Source organism: Tachypleus tridentatus, chromosome 1, assembly GCF_004210375.1.
Source record: "Tachypleus tridentatus isolate NWPU-2018 chromosome 1, ASM421037v1, whole genome shotgun sequence".
In the NCBI taxonomy this organism is placed as follows: Eukaryota; Metazoa; Arthropoda; class Merostomata; order Xiphosura; family Limulidae; genus Tachypleus; species Tachypleus tridentatus.
The window spans coordinates 561204-581999 of NC_134825.1; the positions used below are offsets into that span (position 1 = coordinate 561204).

At 31.7% G+C, this 20796-nt stretch overlaps 1 protein-coding gene across 1 annotated transcript in view; it reads left to right on the forward strand.

Annotated features, from left to right (window-relative positions):
• Positions 1 to 20796, forward strand: part of LOC143225235 (soluble guanylate cyclase 88E-like) — a 39641-nt gene that overhangs the window by 3063 nt on the left and 15782 nt on the right. Inside the window, exons 2-6 of the mRNA XM_076454711.1 lie at positions 3561 to 3645; positions 12698 to 12827; positions 13474 to 13620; positions 13889 to 14035; positions 18407 to 18563. Of these exons, the coding sequence (XP_076310826.1) occupies positions 3561 to 3645; positions 12698 to 12827; positions 13474 to 13620; positions 13889 to 14035; positions 18407 to 18563 (666 nt within the window). The remainder of the gene's footprint in view (positions 1 to 3560; positions 3646 to 12697; positions 12828 to 13473; positions 13621 to 13888; positions 14036 to 18406; positions 18564 to 20796) is intronic.

Below are 20796 nucleotides of genomic sequence, written 5' to 3' on the forward strand. Positions count from 1 at the left end.
TAACAATACAAACCTAACTATGATAATAATGTTTTGTATTCACCTTCTGGTTGTTGATGTACATAACAATTTATGATTCTTCAACATATATTAATAATGTTTTGTATTCACCTTCTGATGTAAAGGTTGATGTACATAACAATACAAATCTATCTATGAAGATAATAATGTTTTGTATTCACCTTCTGGTTGTTGATGTACATAACAATACAAATCTAACTATGATAATAATGTTTTGTATTCACCTTCTAGTTGTTGATGTCCTTAACAATACAAACCTGACTATGATAATAATGTTTTGCATTCACTTGCTGTTTATTGATGTACATAACAATACACACCTAACTATGATAATAATGTTTTGTATTCATTTTCTGGTTGTTGAAGTAATTGTAACAATACAAATCTTCTTTTTTTTGTTGTAATGTAATGTTTTGTATTCACTTTCTGGTTTATTGATGTACATAACAATGCACACAACTAACTATGATAATAATGTTTTTTGTATTCACCTTCTGGTTGTTGTTGACGTACCTAACAATACAAATCTAACTATGATAATAATGTTTTGTATTCACCTTCTAGTTGTTGATGTACATAACAATACAAATCTAACTATGATAATAATGTTTTGTATTCACCTTCACCCTGGTTGTTTGTGAAATTTACACTTAACAATACAAACCTAACTATGATAATAATGTTTTGTATTCACTTTTTAGTTGTTGATGTACATAACAATACAAACCTAACTATGATAATAATGTTTTGTATTCACCTTCTGGTTGTTGAGGTACATAACAATACAAACCTAACTATGATAATAATGTTTTGTATTCACTTGCTGGTTGTTGATGCACATAATAATACAAACCTATTTATGATAATAATGTTTTGTATTCACTTTTTAGTTGTTGATGTACATAACAATACAAACCTAACTATGATAATAATAATTTGTATTCATTTTCTGGTTGTTAATGTACATAACAATACAAACCTAACTATGATAATAATGTTTTTTATTCACCTTCTGGTTGTTGACGTACATAACAATACAAATCTAACTATGATAATAATGTTTTGTATTCTCTTTCTGTTTGTTGATGTACATAACAATACAAACCTAACTATGATAATAATGTTTTGTATTCACTTTCTGGTTGTTGATGTACATAACAATACAAACCTAACTATGATAATAATGTTTTGTATTCACTTTTTGGTTGTTGATGTACATAACAATACAAATCTAACTATGATAATAATGTTTTGTATTCATTTTTTGGTTGTTGATGTACATAACAATACAAATCTAACTATGATAATAATGTTTTGTATTTTTTTCTGGTTGTTGATGTACATAACAATAAAAATCTATCTATAATAATGTTTTGTATTCATTCTTCGTGTTGTTGATGTACATAACAATACAAACCTAACTATGATAATAATGTTTGGTGTTCACTTTCTGGTTGTTGACGTACATAACAATACAAACGTAACTATGATAATAATGTTTTGTATTCACTTTTTGGTTGTTGATGTACGTAACAATACAAACCTAACTATGATAATGTTTTGTATTCACTTTTTGGTTGTTGATGTACATAACAATACAAATCTAACTATGATAATAATGTTTTGTATTTTTTTCTGGTTGTTGATGTACATAACAATAAAAATCTATCTATAATAATGTTTTGTATTCACCTTCGTGTTGTTGATGTACATAGCAATACAAATCTAAATATGATAGTAATGTTTTACGAAATAAATGTGAAATATTCTCTGCAGTATTTTAAGCTATTTTTTTTTCTTTTACAAAAATAACATAATGTTTTTGTTGATGTTTTAGCACAGAGATAAAGAGAGAGCGGCGTTCTAACCGGCTGCGTTTTTTCTGGAAATCGAACCCAAAATTTTGGTGTTATAAAGACCTTAACCTCACCAACAACTTTTTTGTTTGTTAATTTTCAATGATAATGATAAATAAGCCATTGTGTAGAATATTTAGATTACCTTATACAAGTATGAGTTTCTGTTCGCTTGTTTTCTGTGATTCCTACTCAATTTTTTTTTTTTTACTTTCAAAAGTAGCTACGTATATAATATTATGGTGAATTTGCCTTATTGTCAATGTGGTGAATTTTTATGAATGCGATATCATATTTTCATTGTGTCATTGATATATGAATGTACTAAAAACCGAATGCAATATTATAGTTATAACGTAAGACAAAAAAAAAATACACTTTTAGAAATTCAACCACGTAGAGTAAAAAAATAATACAATGAGATACATTGGCTGACTTGCCTTTAATATAATTTTACACAATCAGTATTACAATGTAAGCCTTATTCTCTTTACGTAGTCTACTTTATGGAAGGCAGAACAATCGTATTTTATGGACTACGGCTCTTATTTTTTTAAGTGCATGCATGTTTTGTGTGTGTATGTGAGGTTAAATATATAATATACTAGAAGATGTATAATAATAAAATATAAGAAAATAGGCCTATCTATTATACAGATAATAAACAAAGAAAAAATAGAATTTCTACCTTATGGAAGTTTGTTTGTTTGTTTTTATAATTTTGCGCAAAGCAACTGCTGTCTCTTAGTCCATATTACAGATGACAATTTTATCCTTAGGCTAGGCCTACTATTTGCATTTTCACACACGACTTTTTATTTCTCCATGCATTTCTTTTGTTTGTGTGAAGTTAAATACATGACGTATCAGTAGAAGTATAGTTAATGACCTATAAACAAATATACCTGCCATGCTGTATTCTAAATTAAATGTTAGCTCTAATTTACCAAAGAATGAAAATATGAGTAGATTTTTGTTAACGATAAAAGCACTGGTTTCTCTAGCAGACGAAACGTTGTCATTTTGCGCACTTCCACATAAAAGTTGTGTTACCTACATAAGGAACGCCACAAACAAACAAGCAAGCAAGTACACAAACAGAGGTTTCAAGTTTTGTATTTATATAGATTGATAAAGTTTAGTTTATCCATAAATTTACATCTTTTATAACATATCCATATAATGAACTTTAGTCACGATTTTACACCATTTATAATACATTGATGTAGTATAATTCATCTGAGTTCACATATTTTACAAAACATTGATATAGGACAATTTATCCATGAGTTTACACCATTTACAATGCTCTGATGTAATATAGTTTTCCATCATTGTACACGATTTACAATACATTGAAGTAATTTATTTATACTCTTAAATAACACTGAAACAACGTGACATGAATAATTTAATAATTTTAAATAGCAGCAACATAAAAAGTTTTGTGTTTAGTGAAAGAAACTTAATCACTTTAATTATAATATGATTTCTTTTTTAACAACCCGACATATGATTGCAAATTGGTGACAAGAATTACTGATAGTTAAGGAGAAGTTACCAGGAGCGTGAACATTTTTTGTTTCAGGTTCATCAAAAGAATAAAGAAAAGCACATTACAGCAAGAAACGACAGATGTCGATAGTTTCTTTATTGGAAGTTTTTATTGTTTGTTGTTGTTAGGTCCTGAAGACAAACTCTTACATTTAAAGGGACAGATGTTGTTCATGGAAGAATGGAAATACATGGTTTATCTGGCTTCTCCTGTGTAAGTTAACTTGTACAGTTGAGGAAATAATATATATGTACAAAACATCTATCTGATAAACCCAAAAACATTGTATAATCAGAAATTATGTCATGCTACATGGAACAATAGAATCATTTTTCTTACGATCCTACCATTACAAACATATTATCACATATAAATATGAAATACAGAAATACGATCAACTATCATACCTTACTAATCCTACCAACATTAGTAATCTATCTATCTTTTCATAAGTTTATTTATAGTCACATGTCTCTCGTATCTTACAGAGATAAGTCCATTACTAATCATTTGTCTCTCGAGTCTTACTTACATAAGTGATTTTATTCCTAGTCATGTGTGTTTCTTCTATTGCACAAATTAGTTTATACCTGTTAATCTGCCTCTCCGTGTGTTAAATAAATTAGTTTATTTCTAATCATCAATCTCCCATGTCTCACTCAAGTCAGTTTATTTCTAATCATCAATCTCCGGTGTCTCACTCAAGTCAGTTTATTTCTAATCATCAATCTCCGGTGTCTCACTCAAGTCAGTTTATTTCTAGTCATCAATCTCCTGTATCTTACTCAAGTCAGTTTATTTCTAGTCATCAATCACCTGTGTCTTACACAAGTCAGTTAATTTCTAGTTTTCTGTCTTCCGTGCTTAACAAAAATAGTTTTCTTGTCGTCATCCGTGTCTTTCTTTTCTTACACAAATTAATTTATTACTAGCCATCTCTCTCCCGAGTATTACATCTCTGAATTTATTGCTCGTCATATATGTCTCTGTTATCATACACAAATTATTTTATTACTAGCCATCTCTCTCCCGAGTATTACATCTCTGAATTTATTGCTCGTCATATATGTCTCTGTTATCATACACAAGTTAATTTATTACTAGCCACCTCTCTCCCGAGTATTACACCTCTGAATTTATTGCTCGTCATATATGTCTCTGTTATCATACACAAGTTAATTTATTACTAGCCATCTGTCTCCTGAGTATTACACCTCTGAATTTATTGCTCGTCATATATGTCTCTGTTATCATACACAAATTAATTTATTACTAGCCATCTCTCTCCCGAGTATTACACCTCTGAATTTATTGCTCATCATATATGTCTCTGTTATCATACACAAATTAATTTATTACTAGCCATCTCTCTCCCGAGTATTACACATTTGAATTTATTGCTCGTCATATATGTCTCTGTTATCATACACAAGTTAATTTATTACTAGCCATCTGTCTCCCGAGTATTACACCTCTGAATTTATTGCTCGTCATATATGTCTCTGTTATCATACACAAATTAATTTATTACTAGCCATCTCTCTCCTGAGTATTACACCTCTGAATTTATTGCTCGTCATATATGTCTCTGTTATCATACACAAATTAATTTATTACTAGCCATCTCTCTCCCGAGTATTACACCTCTGAATTTATTGCTCATCATATATGTCTCTGTTATCATACACAAATTAATTTATTACTAGCCATCTGTCTCCCGAGTGTTACACCTCTGAATTTATTGCTCGTCATATATGTCTCTGTTATCATACACAAGTTAATTTATTACTAGCCACCTCTCTCCCGAGTATTACACCTCTGAATTTATTGCTCGTCATATATGTCTCTGTTATCATACACAAGTTAATTTATTACTAGCCATCTGTCTCCCGAGTATTACACCTCTGAATTTATTGCTCGTCATATATGTCTCTGTTATCATACACAAATTAATTTATTACTAGCCATCTCTCTCCCGAGTATTACACCTCTGAATTTATTGCTCATCATATATGTCTCTGTTATCATACACAAATTAATTTATTACTAGCCATCTCTCTCCCGAGTATTACACCTTTGAATTTATTGCTCGTCATATATGTCTCTGTTATCATACACAAATTAATTTATTACTAGCCATCTGTCTCCCGAGTATTACATCTCTGAATTTATTGCTCGTCATATATGTCTCTGTTATCATACACAAGTTAATTTATTACTAGCCATCTGTCTCCCGAGTATTACACCTCTGAATTTATTGCTCGTCATATATGTCTCTGTTATCATACACAAATTAATTTATTACTAGCCACCTCTCTCCCGAATGTTACACCTCTGAATTTATTGCTCGTCATATATGTCTCTGTTATCATACACAAATTAATTTATTACTAGCCATCTCTCTCCCGAGTATTACACCTTTGAATTTATTGCTCGTCATATATGTCTCTGTTATCATACACAAATTAATTTATTACAAGCCACCTCTCTCCTGAATGTTACACCTCTGAAGCTATTGCTTGTCATGTGTGTGTTACTATTATCATACACAAATTAGTTTATATCTAGCCATCTGTCTCCCGAGTGTTACACCTCTGAATGTATTGCTTGTCATATATGTCTCTGTTATCATACACAAATTAATTTATTACAAGCCACCTCTCTCCTGAATGTTACACCTCTGAAGCTATTGTTTGTCATGTGTGTTACTATTATCATACACAAATTAGTTTATATCTAGCCATCTGTCTCCCGAGTGTTACACCTCTGAATGTATTGCTTGTCATATATGTCTCTGTTATCATACACAAATTAATTTATTACTAGCCATCTCTCTCCCGAGTATTACACCTCTGAATTTATTGCTCGTCATATATGTCTCTGTTATCATATACAAGTTAATTTATTACTAGCCACCTCTCTCCCGAATGTTACACCTCTGAATTTATTGCTCGTCATATATGTCTCTGTTATCATACACAAATTAATTTATTACTAGCCACCTCTCTCCCGAATGTTACACCTCTGAATTTATTGCTCGTCATATATGTCTCTGTTATCATACACAAATTAATTTATTACAAGCCACCTCTCTCCTGAATGTTACACCTCTGAAGCTATTGCTTGTCATGTGTGTTACTATTATCATACACAAATTAATTTATTACTAGCCACCTCTCTCCCGAGTGTTACACCTCTGAATGTATTGCTTGTCATATACTTCTGTCTTATGATACACAAATTAGTGTATCATATTTCTCCTCATTATTTCTCCTCATCTCTAACACAAGTCAGATGACTTAAAGTCATCTTTCTTCCGTCTAACACAATTTATTGTAATTCTAGTAATTTTATTATAGAAATTAGTTTATTTCTACGTATTTCCTCTTTACTTACACAAGTCAGTTTCTTTCTTTGTTTTCTCGTTTCTAACACAGTTTTCCTGATCATCCGTCTCCAGTCTGTTTGGCATATCAGTTTATTTCTAGTAATCTGTCTCCTACGCTATATCTTCCATAAATTAGTTGATTTCAATTTATCTGTCTCTCGTCTCACACAAGTTAATATATTTCTGTCATTTGTCTCTTTTGTTTTACATAAGTTTCATTATTTCTACTTATCTGTTTCCAATACTTTACACAAATTATATTATTTCAGTTATCTGTCTCAAATTACTTTATTACTAGTCATCTTTTCTCTCTTTTTTTTTTTTAAATTAGCTACTTGCTAGTGATTTGTCTTTCGTCGCACACAAGTGAAATATATTTCTAGCTATTTATCGCCCGTGTCTCACACAAATTAGTTTATATCCTGTCGTCTGTCACTGTCTTGTTTAATACAAATCACATTCTTTCTAGTCATCTGTCTCTCTCATGTGTTAACGAAATTGATTTATTTCTAGTTAAATATCTTCTTCCCTTACACAAGTCATTTTATTTCTAGTCATCTGTTTCCCGTGTCTTACACAAGTGACCTCATTTCTAACCACATGTATCCCGTGTCTTACACAACTCAGTTTATTTTTAATTATCTGTCTCCCGTATTGTACAAAAGACACTTGATTTCTATTTATCCATCTCCCGTGACTCACACAAGTCAGTTTATTTTTAATTATCTGTCTCCTGTATTGTACAAAAGACACTTTATTTCTATTTATCCATCTCCCGTGACTCACACAAGTCAGTTTATTTCTAATTATTTATATCTTCTGTCTTACGCAAATTAGATTTCTGATAGTCATCTGTCTCATGTAGGGAAGTCTCGTCACTTATACAAGTCAGTTTATTTATAGTAATCTGTTTCTATACCCTTACACAAATTAGTTTAATACTATTTACCTCTCTCCCGTGTCTTACACAATTTTTTTTAATTTTAGCCATTTGTTTCTGGTGTTATTCAAGACAATTTATTTAGTCATCTCTCTCTCGCGTCTTACACTAATTAGTTTTTTTTGTCATCTCTGTTCTTATTGTCTTACATAAATTAATCTATTTCTAGTCTCTCTTACAAAAGTCATTTTATTTCTAGTCATCTGTCTCTCTTCTTACACAAGTCATTTTATTTCTAGTCATCTGTCTCTTTTCTTATAGAAGTCATTTTATTTCTAGTCATCTGTCTCTCTTCTTATACAAGTCATTTTATTTCTAGTCATCTGTCTCTCTTCTTACACAAGTCATTTTATTTCTAGTCATCTGTCTCTCTTCTTATAGAAGTCATTTTATTTCTAGTCATCTGTCTCTCTTCTTATACAAGTCATTTTATTTCTAGTCATCTGTCTCTCTTCTTACAAGTCATTTTATTTCTGGTCATCTGTCGTATCATTCTTGTTTCTTACAGAAATCAATTTATTCTCGTCATCTATTTCCTGTATCTTACAAAATTGGTTTACTTCTAGTCACCTGTTTCTCGTCTTGCACAAGTCAGAATATCTTTTGTGTGACTTGTCTACTGTATCTTACACAAATTGGTTTATTTCTAGTCACCTGTCTCTCGTCTTGCACAAGTAAGATTATCTCTTGTGTGACTTGTCTACTGTATCTTGCACAAATTGGTTTATTTTTATTCACCTGTCTCCAGTCTTACACAAGTCAGATTATCTCTTGTGTGACTTGACTACCGTATCTTGCACAAATTGGTTTATTTCTAGTCACTTGTCTCTCTTCTTACACAAGTCAGATTATCTCTTGTGTGACTTGTCTACTGTATCTTACACAAATTGGTTTATTTCTAGTCACCTGTCTCTCGTCTTGCACAAGTCAGATTATTTCTTGTGTGACTTGTCTAATGTATCTTGCACAAATTGGTTTATTTTTATTCACCTGTCTCCAGTCTTACACAAGTCAGATTATCTCTTGTGTGACTTGACTACCGTATCTTGCACAAATTGGTTTATTTCTAGTTACTTGTCTCTCTTCTTACACAAGTCATTTTATTTGTAGTCATCTGTCTCTGTTCTTACGCAAGTCATTTTATTTCTAGTCATCCGTCTCTCTTCTTACACAAGTCATTTTATTTCTAGTCATCTGTCTCTCTTCTTACACAAGTCATTTTATTTCTACTCATCTGTCGTATCATTTTGTATCTTACAGAAATCAATTTATTCTCGTCATCTGTTTCCCGTATCTTACACAAATTGGTTTATTTCTCTAGTGACCTGTCTCTCGTCTTGCATAAGTCAGATTATCTCTTGTGTGACTTGTCTACTTATCTTGCGCAAATTGGTTTATTTATAGTCACCTGTTTCTCGTCTTGCACAAGTCAGAATATCTTTTGTGTGACTTGTCTACTGTATCTTACACAAATTGGTTTATTTCTAGTCACCTGTCTCTCGTCTTGCACAAGTCAGTTTATTTCTAGTCATATCTCTCTTCTGTCTTACACAAATTAATTTCCTGATAGTGACATGTCTCTTGTCTTATGGAAGTCACTCTACTTTGTTTCATGTGTCTCCCATGTCTTACACAACTCAGTATATTTTTCCAAGTCATCTGTCTTGTTTTTCTCTTACACAAGCTAATCTATTTATGTTTACCTATCTTCCCTATCTTACATAAGTCAGTTTATTTCTAGTCTTCCGTCTTTTTTGTCTTACAAAAATTATTTTATTTCTTGCATCTATCTGTCGTGTTATTCAAGACTGTTTATTTCTAATTATCTCTCTCCCATGTCTTGCACTAATTAGTTTATTTCTAGTTATCTCTCTCCCATGTCTAGCACTAATTAGTTTATTTCTAGTTATATCTCTCCCATGTCTTGCACTAATTAGTTTATTTCTAGTCATTTCTCTTTCTTCTTACACAACTCTGTTTATTTTAGTTATCTCTCTCCCATGTCTTGCACTAATTAGTTTATTTCTAGTTATATCTCTCCCGTGTCTTGCACTAATTAGTTTATTTCTAGTCATTTCTCTTTCTTCTTACACAACTCTGTTTATTTCTAGTTATCTCTCTCCCATGTCTTGCACTAATTAGTTTATTTCTAGTTATATCTCTCCCATGTCTTGCACTAATTAGTTTATTTTTAGTCATTTCTCTTTCTTCTTACACAACTCTGTTTATTTCTAGTTATCTCTCTCCCATGTCTTGTACTAATTAGTTTATTTCTAGTCATTTCTCTTTCTTCTTACACAACTCTGTTTATTTCTAGTTATCTCTCTCCCATGTCTTGCACTAATTAGTTTATTTCTAGTTATATCTCTCCCATGTCTTGCACTAATTAGTTTATTTCTAGTCATTTCTCTTTCTTCTTACACAACTCTGTTTATTTCTAGTTATCTCTCTCCCATGTCTTGCACTAATTAGTTTATTTCTAGTTATATCTCTCCCATGTCTTGCACTAATTAGTTTATTTCTAGTCATTTCTCTTTCTTCTTACACAACTCTGTTTATTTCTAGTTATATCTCTCCCATCTCTTGCACTAATTAGTTTATTTCTAGTTATATCTCTCCCATGTCTTGCACTAATTAGTTTATTTCTAGTCATTTCTCTTTCTTCTTACACAACTCTGTTTATTTCTAGTTATCTCTCTCCCATGTCTTGCACTAATTAGTTTATTTCTAGTCATTTCTCTTTCTTCTTACACAACTCTGTTTATTTCTAGTTATATCTCTCCCATGTCTTGCACTAATTAGTTTATTTCTAGTTATATCTCTCCCATGTCTTGCACTAATTAGTTTATTTCTAGTCATTTCTCTTTCTTCTTACACAACTCTGTTTATTTCTAGTTATCTCTCTCCCATGTCTTGCACTAATTAGTTTATTTCTAGTTATATCTCTTCCATGTCTTGCACTAATTATTTTATTTCTAGTCATTCCTCTTTCTTCTTACACAACTCTGTTTATTTCTAGTTATCTCTCTCCCGTGTCTTGCACTAATTAGTTTATTTCTAGTTATATCTCTCCCATGTCTTGCAATAATTAGTTTATTTCTAGTTATATCTCTCCCATGTCTTGCACTAATTAGTTTATTTCTAGTCATTTCTCTTTCTTCTTACACAACTCTGTTTATTTCTAGTTATCTCTCTCCCATGTCTTGCACTAATTAGTTTATTTCTAGTTATATCTCTCCCATGTCTTGCACTAATTAGTTTATTTCTAGTCATTTCTCTTTCTTCTTACACAACTCTGTTTATTTCTAGTTATATCTCTCCCATGTCTTGCACTAATTAGTTTATTTCTAGTTATATCTCTCCCATGTCTTGCACTAATTAGTTTATTTTTAGTCATTTCTCTTTCTTCTTACACAACTCTGTTTATTTCTAGTTATCTCTCTCCCATGTCTTGCACTAATTAGTTTATTTCTAGTTATATCTCTCCCATGTCTTGCACTAATTAGTTTATTTCTAGTCATTTCTCTTTCTTCTTACACAACTCTGTTTATTTCTAGTTATCTCTCTCCCATGTCTTGTACTAATTAGTTTATTTCTAGTCATTTCTCTTTCTTCTTACACAACTCTGTTTATTTCTAGTTATCTCTCTCCCATGTCTTGCACTAATTAGTTTATTTCTAGTCATTTCTCTTTCTTCTTACACAACTCTGTTTATTTCTAGTTATATCTCTCCCATGTCTTGCACTAATTAGTTTATTTCTAGTTATATCTCTCCCATGTCTTGCACTAATTAGTTTATTTCTAGTCATTTCTCTTTCTTCTTACACAACTCTGTTTATTTCTAGTTATCTCTCTCCCATGTCTTGCACTAATTAGTTTATTTCTAGTTATATCTCTCCCATGTCTTGCACTAATTAGTTTATTTCTAGTCATTTCTCTTTCTTCTTACACAACTCTGTTTATTTCTAGTTATATCTCTCCCATGTCTTGCACTAATTAGTTTATTTCTAGTTATATCTTTCCCATGTCTTGCACTAATTAGTTTATTTCTAGTTATATCTCTCCCATGTCTTGCACTAATTAGTTTATTTTTAGTCATTTCTCTTTCTTCTTACACAACTCTGTTTATTTCTAGTTATCTCTCTCCCATGTCTTGCACTAATTAGTTTATTTCTAGTTATATCTCTCCCATGTCTTGCACTAATTAGTTTATTTCTAGTCATTTCTCTTTCTTCTTACACAACTCTGTTTATTTCTAGTTATCTCTCTCCCATGTCTTGTACTAATTAGTTTATTTCTAGTCATTTCTCTTTCTTCTTACACAACTCTGTTTATTTCTAGTTATATCTCTTCCATGTCTTGCACTAATTATTTTATTTCAGTCATTTCTCTTTCTTTTTACACAACTCTGTTTATTTCTAGTTATATATCTCCCATGTCTTGCACTAATTAGTTTATTTCTAGTTATATCTCTCCCATGTCTTGCACTAATTAGTTTATTTCTAGTCATTTCTCTTTCTTCTTACACAAGCTAGTTTATTTCGAGTCGTGTCTTTCTCTTGTTTTCCCCAAATCCGTTTATTGCTAGTCGTATTTCTCACGTTTGTCAAATAAGTCAGTTTATTTGCGATAAAGTACGAATTTTACACAAAATAATTTACAAGGTAGTATTATAATGTTAATAAATATAAATATATTTTAAATAACCTTTAGTGTGCATTGTAGATAGTGTAACTGATTGTTAATTTTTCATTTGTAAAAAATTGCTTCATGTAGAATTTTTCCCTCATTTATAAACGTTGTTTTTCTTTGGTTATTATCTCTGGTTATATGTTTTTATTTAAATGTTTTATGCACTGTAGTATAGCTTCTAGTTTCTGTAGTGATAATCTCTATCTATTAACTGATATCTATCATTGTCTTTCCTTGTTTCTCAGAATGCGAGACTTGGAAGGAATAGTGAATACTGGCCTTTACATCAATGACCTTAGCATGCATGACTTTAGTAGGGACATGGTGCTTGCCGGACAACAACAGTCAGCTGAACTTAAGCTGGCCTTAGACCAAGTAAGAGATTATGGATTACGAGGTGTCGTGATTAAAACAACTTGTCACTATATGCAAGCAGGACGGTGCGAAATAAGTTAAAATACATTCAAATTCATTATTTAAAGGCTTCCTCGCCACTTGTGGCTGGACGATAAGTTTGACAGCTTATAACGCTAAAAACCGGGTTTCAAAAGCTATATTTTGCACAAAACATATAATTCATTGAATTTCTAGTGGTTCACAGCAAACAAATCTGTTTAATTAAAAGTTTTTTTTTATTTCTTTGGCAACGTCACGTTTCAAAAGATTAAGGGCGATCATAATATTATATATGAATTACGTAATTAACATGTCACTTACTGGATGTTTCCTATTTAGTTCACAAATATGAAATATTTGTTATTTGTATGTGAGTAAGTGTCTGTGTAAATAAAACTACGAACCAATAGTGAGAACAGAATCTAACAAACAACAATGGTCAGATAATATCTTACTCTACGAAGGTAAATAAACAAAACATTTGAAGATTGACGAAGTAAAAATATATGGCAGAGCATATTTCTTTGTTCTTAAAGAAGCACCAAAGATATTATTATAGGTCATCTTTTCACCTTAACAGCAACAGTAAAGACAACGTAATATCTTATCTTCTTTCTTTTATCAGGAATTACAGAAAAGCAAACAGCTGGAGGATTCTATGAAGAAGCTGGACTCGGAAATGAAGCGAACAGACGAGTTGCTGTACCAGATGATTCCCAAACAAGTAGCAGATAGACTAAGGAAAGGAGAGCCTGCGGTTGACACGTGTCAGGTTATACATATATACTGAACTAATGCAATAATAAAGATAGGTATTAAAGACAAGTTATGAAAAGAGAAACAACAAATACTCGATTTTAGCCTTAAATAGAATGATGTTCAAATACATTAATCATGAAGATTCTGCGGTATTGTAACAATTTGACAAAATATATCTTTCAGCGTGAGCCGTATTAAACCTCTAATAACCTAGAACTATCTTAACTTTGGCTTTGGTACGATTAAATCTGTTTTTTTTTTCTTATTTTTTGTTCAAGCAGGATTTCGAGTGTGTGACCATCTTATTCAGTGATGTAATCACTTTTACACAAATTTGTAGCCGAATCCCTCCGATGGAGGTCGTGTCGATGTTAAACACCATGTACAGTATGTTCGACCACTTGACTGAAACACACAAAGTTTATAAGGTTTGAAGTTTTAACATGATTTTGTATTATCTTAACCTTAAAATTACTATATGTACTTCTACATTATGTATGTGTATTATATGTACTTCTACTTTATATATATGTACTTCTACTTTATATATATGTACTTCTACTTTATATGTATGAACCATATGCACTTCAACTTTATATAAATTTACTATATGCTCTTCAACTTTATATATGTGTACTGTATGTATTTCTGCTTTATATATATATACATACTACATGTACTTCACCCTTATATATACACCCTTGTGCAAATTAATTGAAACAAATGGTAATTTTACAATATTTTCATCATAGCGTCCGGTGTAAGCTCGCTGGACCCGCTGATTTCCTTTAATAGTCATTTTTTCACACAGACGGCGTCATTAGCTGTGTTTTGCAGTACGGTCGATCTATTTTTGGGTATATGACGAAATTTTGAGGAATATTACGTCATTTGAAATTGCGTTAGAAGGGCAAGGAGACCAATCAAAAAACAACTTACCAACTCAATGAAGAATAAACGATATCAATGGGGTATGAAATACAAGAACTGGACGTAAGAACAATGGAGGAAGGTGTCATTCAGTGACGAGACTCATTTCTTCGTACAGGGTCAAAGAAGTCTGCATGTTCGCAGATCCCCAGGTGAGAAACTTCGAGAATTTTACATCAATCAGTTCGTAAAACATCCCTTGAAGAAGGTGTTTTGGGGTTTTTCAGCTACTATGGCGTCGGAGGCTTATATATCGTAGAAGGTATGATGCGAGGACCACAGTACATCGAAGTTTTGCAGAGAAGAGTCGTTCTACAATTGAAAAAGAGGTTTCCAGATGGATCTGGCATTTTTCAGCAAGATCTGGCTCCGTGCCACACATCGAAACTCGTGAAGAATTTTATGACTACAACGCGAATAAAGGTGCTGGACTGGCCTGGAAACTCTCCGGACTTAAATCCTATTGAAAATCTTTGGGCGATTTGTAAAGAAAGACTTCGGGGAAAAAACTGTACTACGAAAGATAAGCTAATTGAAACCATACTTGAGGTGTGGTACCGTGATCCAAAAATTAGTAAAGATTGCAGTCATCTCGTGGACTCGATGCCAAAGCGGATTAATGATCTTCTGAAAAATATAGGTGGTCATATCATGTATTAATTTGTGAATAATTTTTGTATTCTCAGAAATAAAATGCAAAAAATTGAAAAAAAATCGTAATTTTCTATCTTGTTTCAATTAATTTGCACAAAGGTGTATGTACTATATGTACTTCTACTTCATATATATGTACTGTATGTACTTCAAGTTTATATATACGTACCAGATGTACGTCTACTTTATATATGTGTACTGTATGTAGTTCTACTTTATATATATGTACTGTATGTACTTCAAGTTTATATATACGTACCAGATGTACGTCTACTTTATATATGTGTACTGTATGTAGTTCTACTTTATATATATCTACTTTATGTACTTCTACTTTACATATATATGCACTATATGCACTTTTATTTTATATATATGTACTACATGTACTTCTACTTTATGTATGTGTACTGTATGTAGTTCTACTTTCTATATATGTACTACATGTACTTCTACTTTATGTATGTGTACTGTATGTAGTTCTACTTTCTATATATGTATTACATGTACTTCTACTTTACATATATATGCACTATATGCACTTTTATTTTACATATATATGTACTACATGTACTTCTACTTTATGTATGTACTGTATGCACGTCTACTTTATATATATACTTTTACTCTATATATATGTACCATATTTACGTTTACTAGATATAAATGAACTATATGTACTTCTTGTTTCCATATATGTACATCTACTTGATATATATGTACTTCATTTTGTATATATGTACATATTTGTACTTCTACTTTATATATATGTACTATATGTACTTCTAATTTATGTATGTGTACGTATATATAATTATACTTTGTATGTATGCACTATAAGTACTTCTACTTTGTATGTGTGTACAATACCTTATATATATATATACTATATATTCTTGTTTTCCATATACGTCATATGTATATAGTATATGTTCTATATGTACTTGTACTTTATATATATATGCTATGTGTACTTCTACTTTATATATGTAGATTATGTACTATATGCACTTCCACTTTATTCATATGTACCTATATATATATGTACTATATTTATTTCTACTTGATATATATTTACTATATGTGCTTCTAGTTTCTATATATGAACTTCTGCTGTATATACTATATGCACCTCTGCTTTATATATATATGCACTAGATGTACTTCTTTTTGTGTATGTACTCATACGTACAAAATGTACAATATGTACTACTGCTTTATATATATTCTATGTGTACTTTATTTTGAGTATATGTACTTCTACTTTATATATATGTGCTATATGTACTTTTACTTTATGTGTTTGTACTATATACTTCTGCTTTATATATGTACTATATGCACATCGACTTTGTATGTATGTAGGTATATGTGTATATGCACTTTTACTCTATATTTATGTATTATGTTTACTTGTACTTGATATATATGTACTTCTAGTTTATATATATGCACTTCTACTATTCATATATTTACATAGGTAGAATATGTACACCTATATATCTGTACTCTGTGTACTTCTACGTTATATACATGTACTATATGTACTTCTTCTTTCATACACAGTTTTAACGTGTATAAGAAGTTCTTTTAATTGTAGACAGATTCGTATGATTGTTTAGTGTTAAGAGAAGAAAACTTGTTCCTCTGCAGTTAGTTATATAGCTATATAACTTTATATTGAAGTTTATTTTGTGTGATGTTTCGAACATGAGTCATACGCTGGTCAATAAAGACTGTGTTATAGGCCGTGGGGATAAGGTAAGTGGATACAAAAGTGGCTTGATGGAAGAAAAGAATGTTCTCATATATGAAGTTTATTTTGTGTGATGTTTCGAACACGTGTCATACGCTGGTCAATAGAGACTGTGCTATAGGCCGTGGGGATAAAGTAAGTGGATAGAAAAGTAGCTTGATGGAAGAAAAGAAGGTTCTCATATATGAAGTTTATTCAAACTGGATTAATGTCACAACCAGAGTGTTCTGAAGATCATTACTCTTTTTGATTTACATTAATGACCCAGATGAAAGAATGGTTAATAAATTTCTTACATTTGTTGATGATATTAAGGTATTGGGTGCTGCTGGGTGTGAGGAGGATACCTCCGATTTATCGAAGGATTTAGATCACTTAGTGAGTTGAGTCAATAAACGGCAGATGGGTTTTAATTATAATAAATGCAAGTTAATGTATGTGGGTTATCATAACCTGAATTATAAGTATAATTTGGATGGGAATAACTTTAATTGTGTCATGAAAGACAGAAATTTTGATGTAACGATTGATCAGTTTCTTACAAACAGTGAGGTAATATTAGTAGCAGGACAAATAGTATTTTGTATCTACAGAAATATTGAATGCTAGTCGAAACTGGTTTTACTTTCATTGTATAGATCACTGGTTATTCCACGTTTGGAGTATTGAATTGTTGGAAATGGTTCCCAGAAATATTATTAGAATGATGGGTTGTCTTACCATTAGAGGCTGACACCTGGAATAGAGAGGTTGTCTTACCATTAGAGGCTGACACCTGGAATAGAGGGGTTGTCTTACCATTAGAGGCTGACACCTGGAATAGAGGGGTTGTCTTATCATTAGAGGCTGACACCTGAAATAGAGGGGTTGTCTTACCATTAGAGGCTGACACCTGGAATAGAGGGGTTGTCTTACCATTAGAGGCTGACACCTGGAATAGAGGGGTTGTCTTATCATTAGAAGCTGACATCTTTCAAACTGTTTCTTTTGAAAATAAAAGAAAGGAGTTTGAGAGGATCTGATTGAGGTGTTTAAGATTCTAAAGATTCATTTTTATCATATTTAACAGTGAGAATAGAGTGATTAGGGGAGCTAAGCATATATATTTTGACAAGATAGAAATCATCTTCAGCTATGACAACTTTATTTTGCTAACAGGGTTAGCCTTTGTAATGGTTATCTCTGATGCTGTAGAGGCAGTAAATGTGTGTTTAAGAACAAGTTTGATAACTATATGAATGATAAGAGATGGCTTTAAGATTTTTTAAAATTATTTTAATTTAATTTAGAGCATGGAACAGCCTAGATGTCCCATGTTGTTCCAAAACGCTGTGTTATGTTTCTCAAGCATTTCCTTGCAGTAAATACTTCAGAAACATTTTGTTTTAAAAGTATTTTATAAAAAGTAGATGATAGTGTTGCGTATGAAATGTGCAGGTTTTGTTGTTGATTTCGCTAGGTTGAAACGATTGGGGACGCTTACATGGGGGTAGCCGGTGCGCCTGATGTGGACCCCAAGCATGCAGAAAACGTGTGTGACATGGCTTTGGATATGGTGCACGTTATTGGCGATCTAAAAGATCCGTCCACTGGTCAAAGTCTACAAATTCGTGTTGGTGAGATCTGAGTTTTATCTTCATAGATTGAACTTGTTATAATGAAGATACTTTGAAGCCTTACTATAATGTCACAATCTTTGTCGTGGTCAGTCATCCTTTTAACGACAGTATTTTTGACCAGTAATCCTGCATCATTTGAAATGCATAAAGCTGTCGTTTATAAAACATACTTTTTGGTTGCTTTCCATAAACCATCCACTTTAAGAGGACTGGTTTCCCAGTACCAGTTTCAACATTCTGATCTGACAGAAGTCAGCTTGACCGGTAGATAGGAAACAACATGAATGATTTATTTATGTAAAAACGGCTCGTTTGGGTTGAGAAAATGTTTTATGTAGAGGAGTGAACAACGTTTCGACCTCCTTGTGAACCTGACGATAACCGAAGAAGGTCGAAACGTTGTTCACTCCTCTACGTAAAAAGGTTTCTCAACCCAAACGAGTCGTTTTTACATATATATTTCTACAAGTGGGTTTTCTCGACATCACTGAACATGAATGACTTAGCTAGTATGTCTTTGTAGGGAATAGAATGAATACTCGTTTTACTCTGAAGCTGCTTGAGGTATGCGACGGTGTAAACGCTATGTTTTGGAACCAAGTTGTGTAGATATGACTTCTTTCGTTTTTCCAGATGACTGTCCTCGTCCATTATGTTCCATAATATTTTTTGAGTTACGCGATCAACTTTTGCCACTAATCTTTGTGATAATCTACTCTTATTTCCTACAAGACATCCCACTTTGCATACAACAGCTGGGATACAACCTGTTGCAAGTATCTTATCTGGTGTCCAAAGTTGACCTTATTTGTTTGCAGTACAAGGAACATACTTGTCCTGGAAATCTACATACCCATTCTTAACACATCTCTATAGCCTTAGTATATGAATATATTGCACTTAAAACGTTTGTTACGACCCTTCCCAAACCAGGGCATGGGATAACACCACCTACGTATCTAGAAAATGTCAAAACGTGGTTCTGATACGTTTTGTTCTACCTAGACATTATATCGGATGTACTTTTTTGTGCTTCGTGGCTTTCACATCAAAATCGTTTTAATATAACTTACTAAACTCTCTGTATTTCCTGGAACCTCACAACATTGACGAGAATGTTAAGCCTAATCATGTATAATAAGTGAACCCATTAACACACTTAATGTCTGACATAATAAGTTTACTACCAATAGTTAAAACACCTTATAGGTGAGGGAAGGCAGCAATGAGTTACACTATTAGATAACTTATTGGATATAAGACTGTCCCTCCTAGTCGTAGATCCTGGTTTCAAACCCCAGTCCCACACTTTCTTTCTGCTTATTGGGTTCTTTTCGTTTACAATGATATTTCTTAGAAAGTATACTTTCAGTGATTCATAACACGAATTTCATGAAGTAATTATATATATATATGTGTCTGTGTGTATATACGTATATGTTTATGAACGTATCTTTACAACTCATAATTAAAAAGCCTCAGAAATAAGATAATCAGAGATGTCTGGTATTCTTTAATACTTAATTTTAATAGAACACTAATCATGATGGTCAGAAGCCCTAGGTTTAAATCTGGTCCTGAAATTTATTTTCACTTATTGGCCTTTTTTTAATGACTTTTGCTATTTTCAAAAAGGGTTTGGTGTTGTATATTCATGTTCACTATGAGTGGTACAGCTCTGTTCCAGTCCTTCCCCGCTGGCACAGTGGTAAGCATACTAACTCTTCAGATCAACATGTGTGGTTCAATTCCCCTTGGTGGACTCAGCAGTTAGCCCGATGTAGCTTTGCAATAAAAACACACACACTTTTTTCTGTGATTTAGTTTTTAGTGTATATCTTGTTTTCTTTCATTAGAGGAATTTCGTAATGTTTATGTTATCACCTTACAGTAGTATTACAATAAGTTTGTTATCATGTTATTGTGGGTTTATAAAATTTAATTCATGTTGCAATAAGTTTGTTATTATTTTATTGTGTGTTTATAAACATTTTAGTTATGTTACAATACGTTTGTAATGTTTATCATTTTATAGTGTTTTTATATTTTAGATATATTACAATAAATTTGGTATTATTTTATAGTGCGTTTCTAATATATTTTATTTATGTTACAATAAGTTTGTAATGTTTGCTATCATTCTATAGTGTGTTTATATTATTTTAGTTATCTCACAATAAATTTGTTACATTTGTAATAATTTTATAGTCGGTTTATAACATTTATGTTA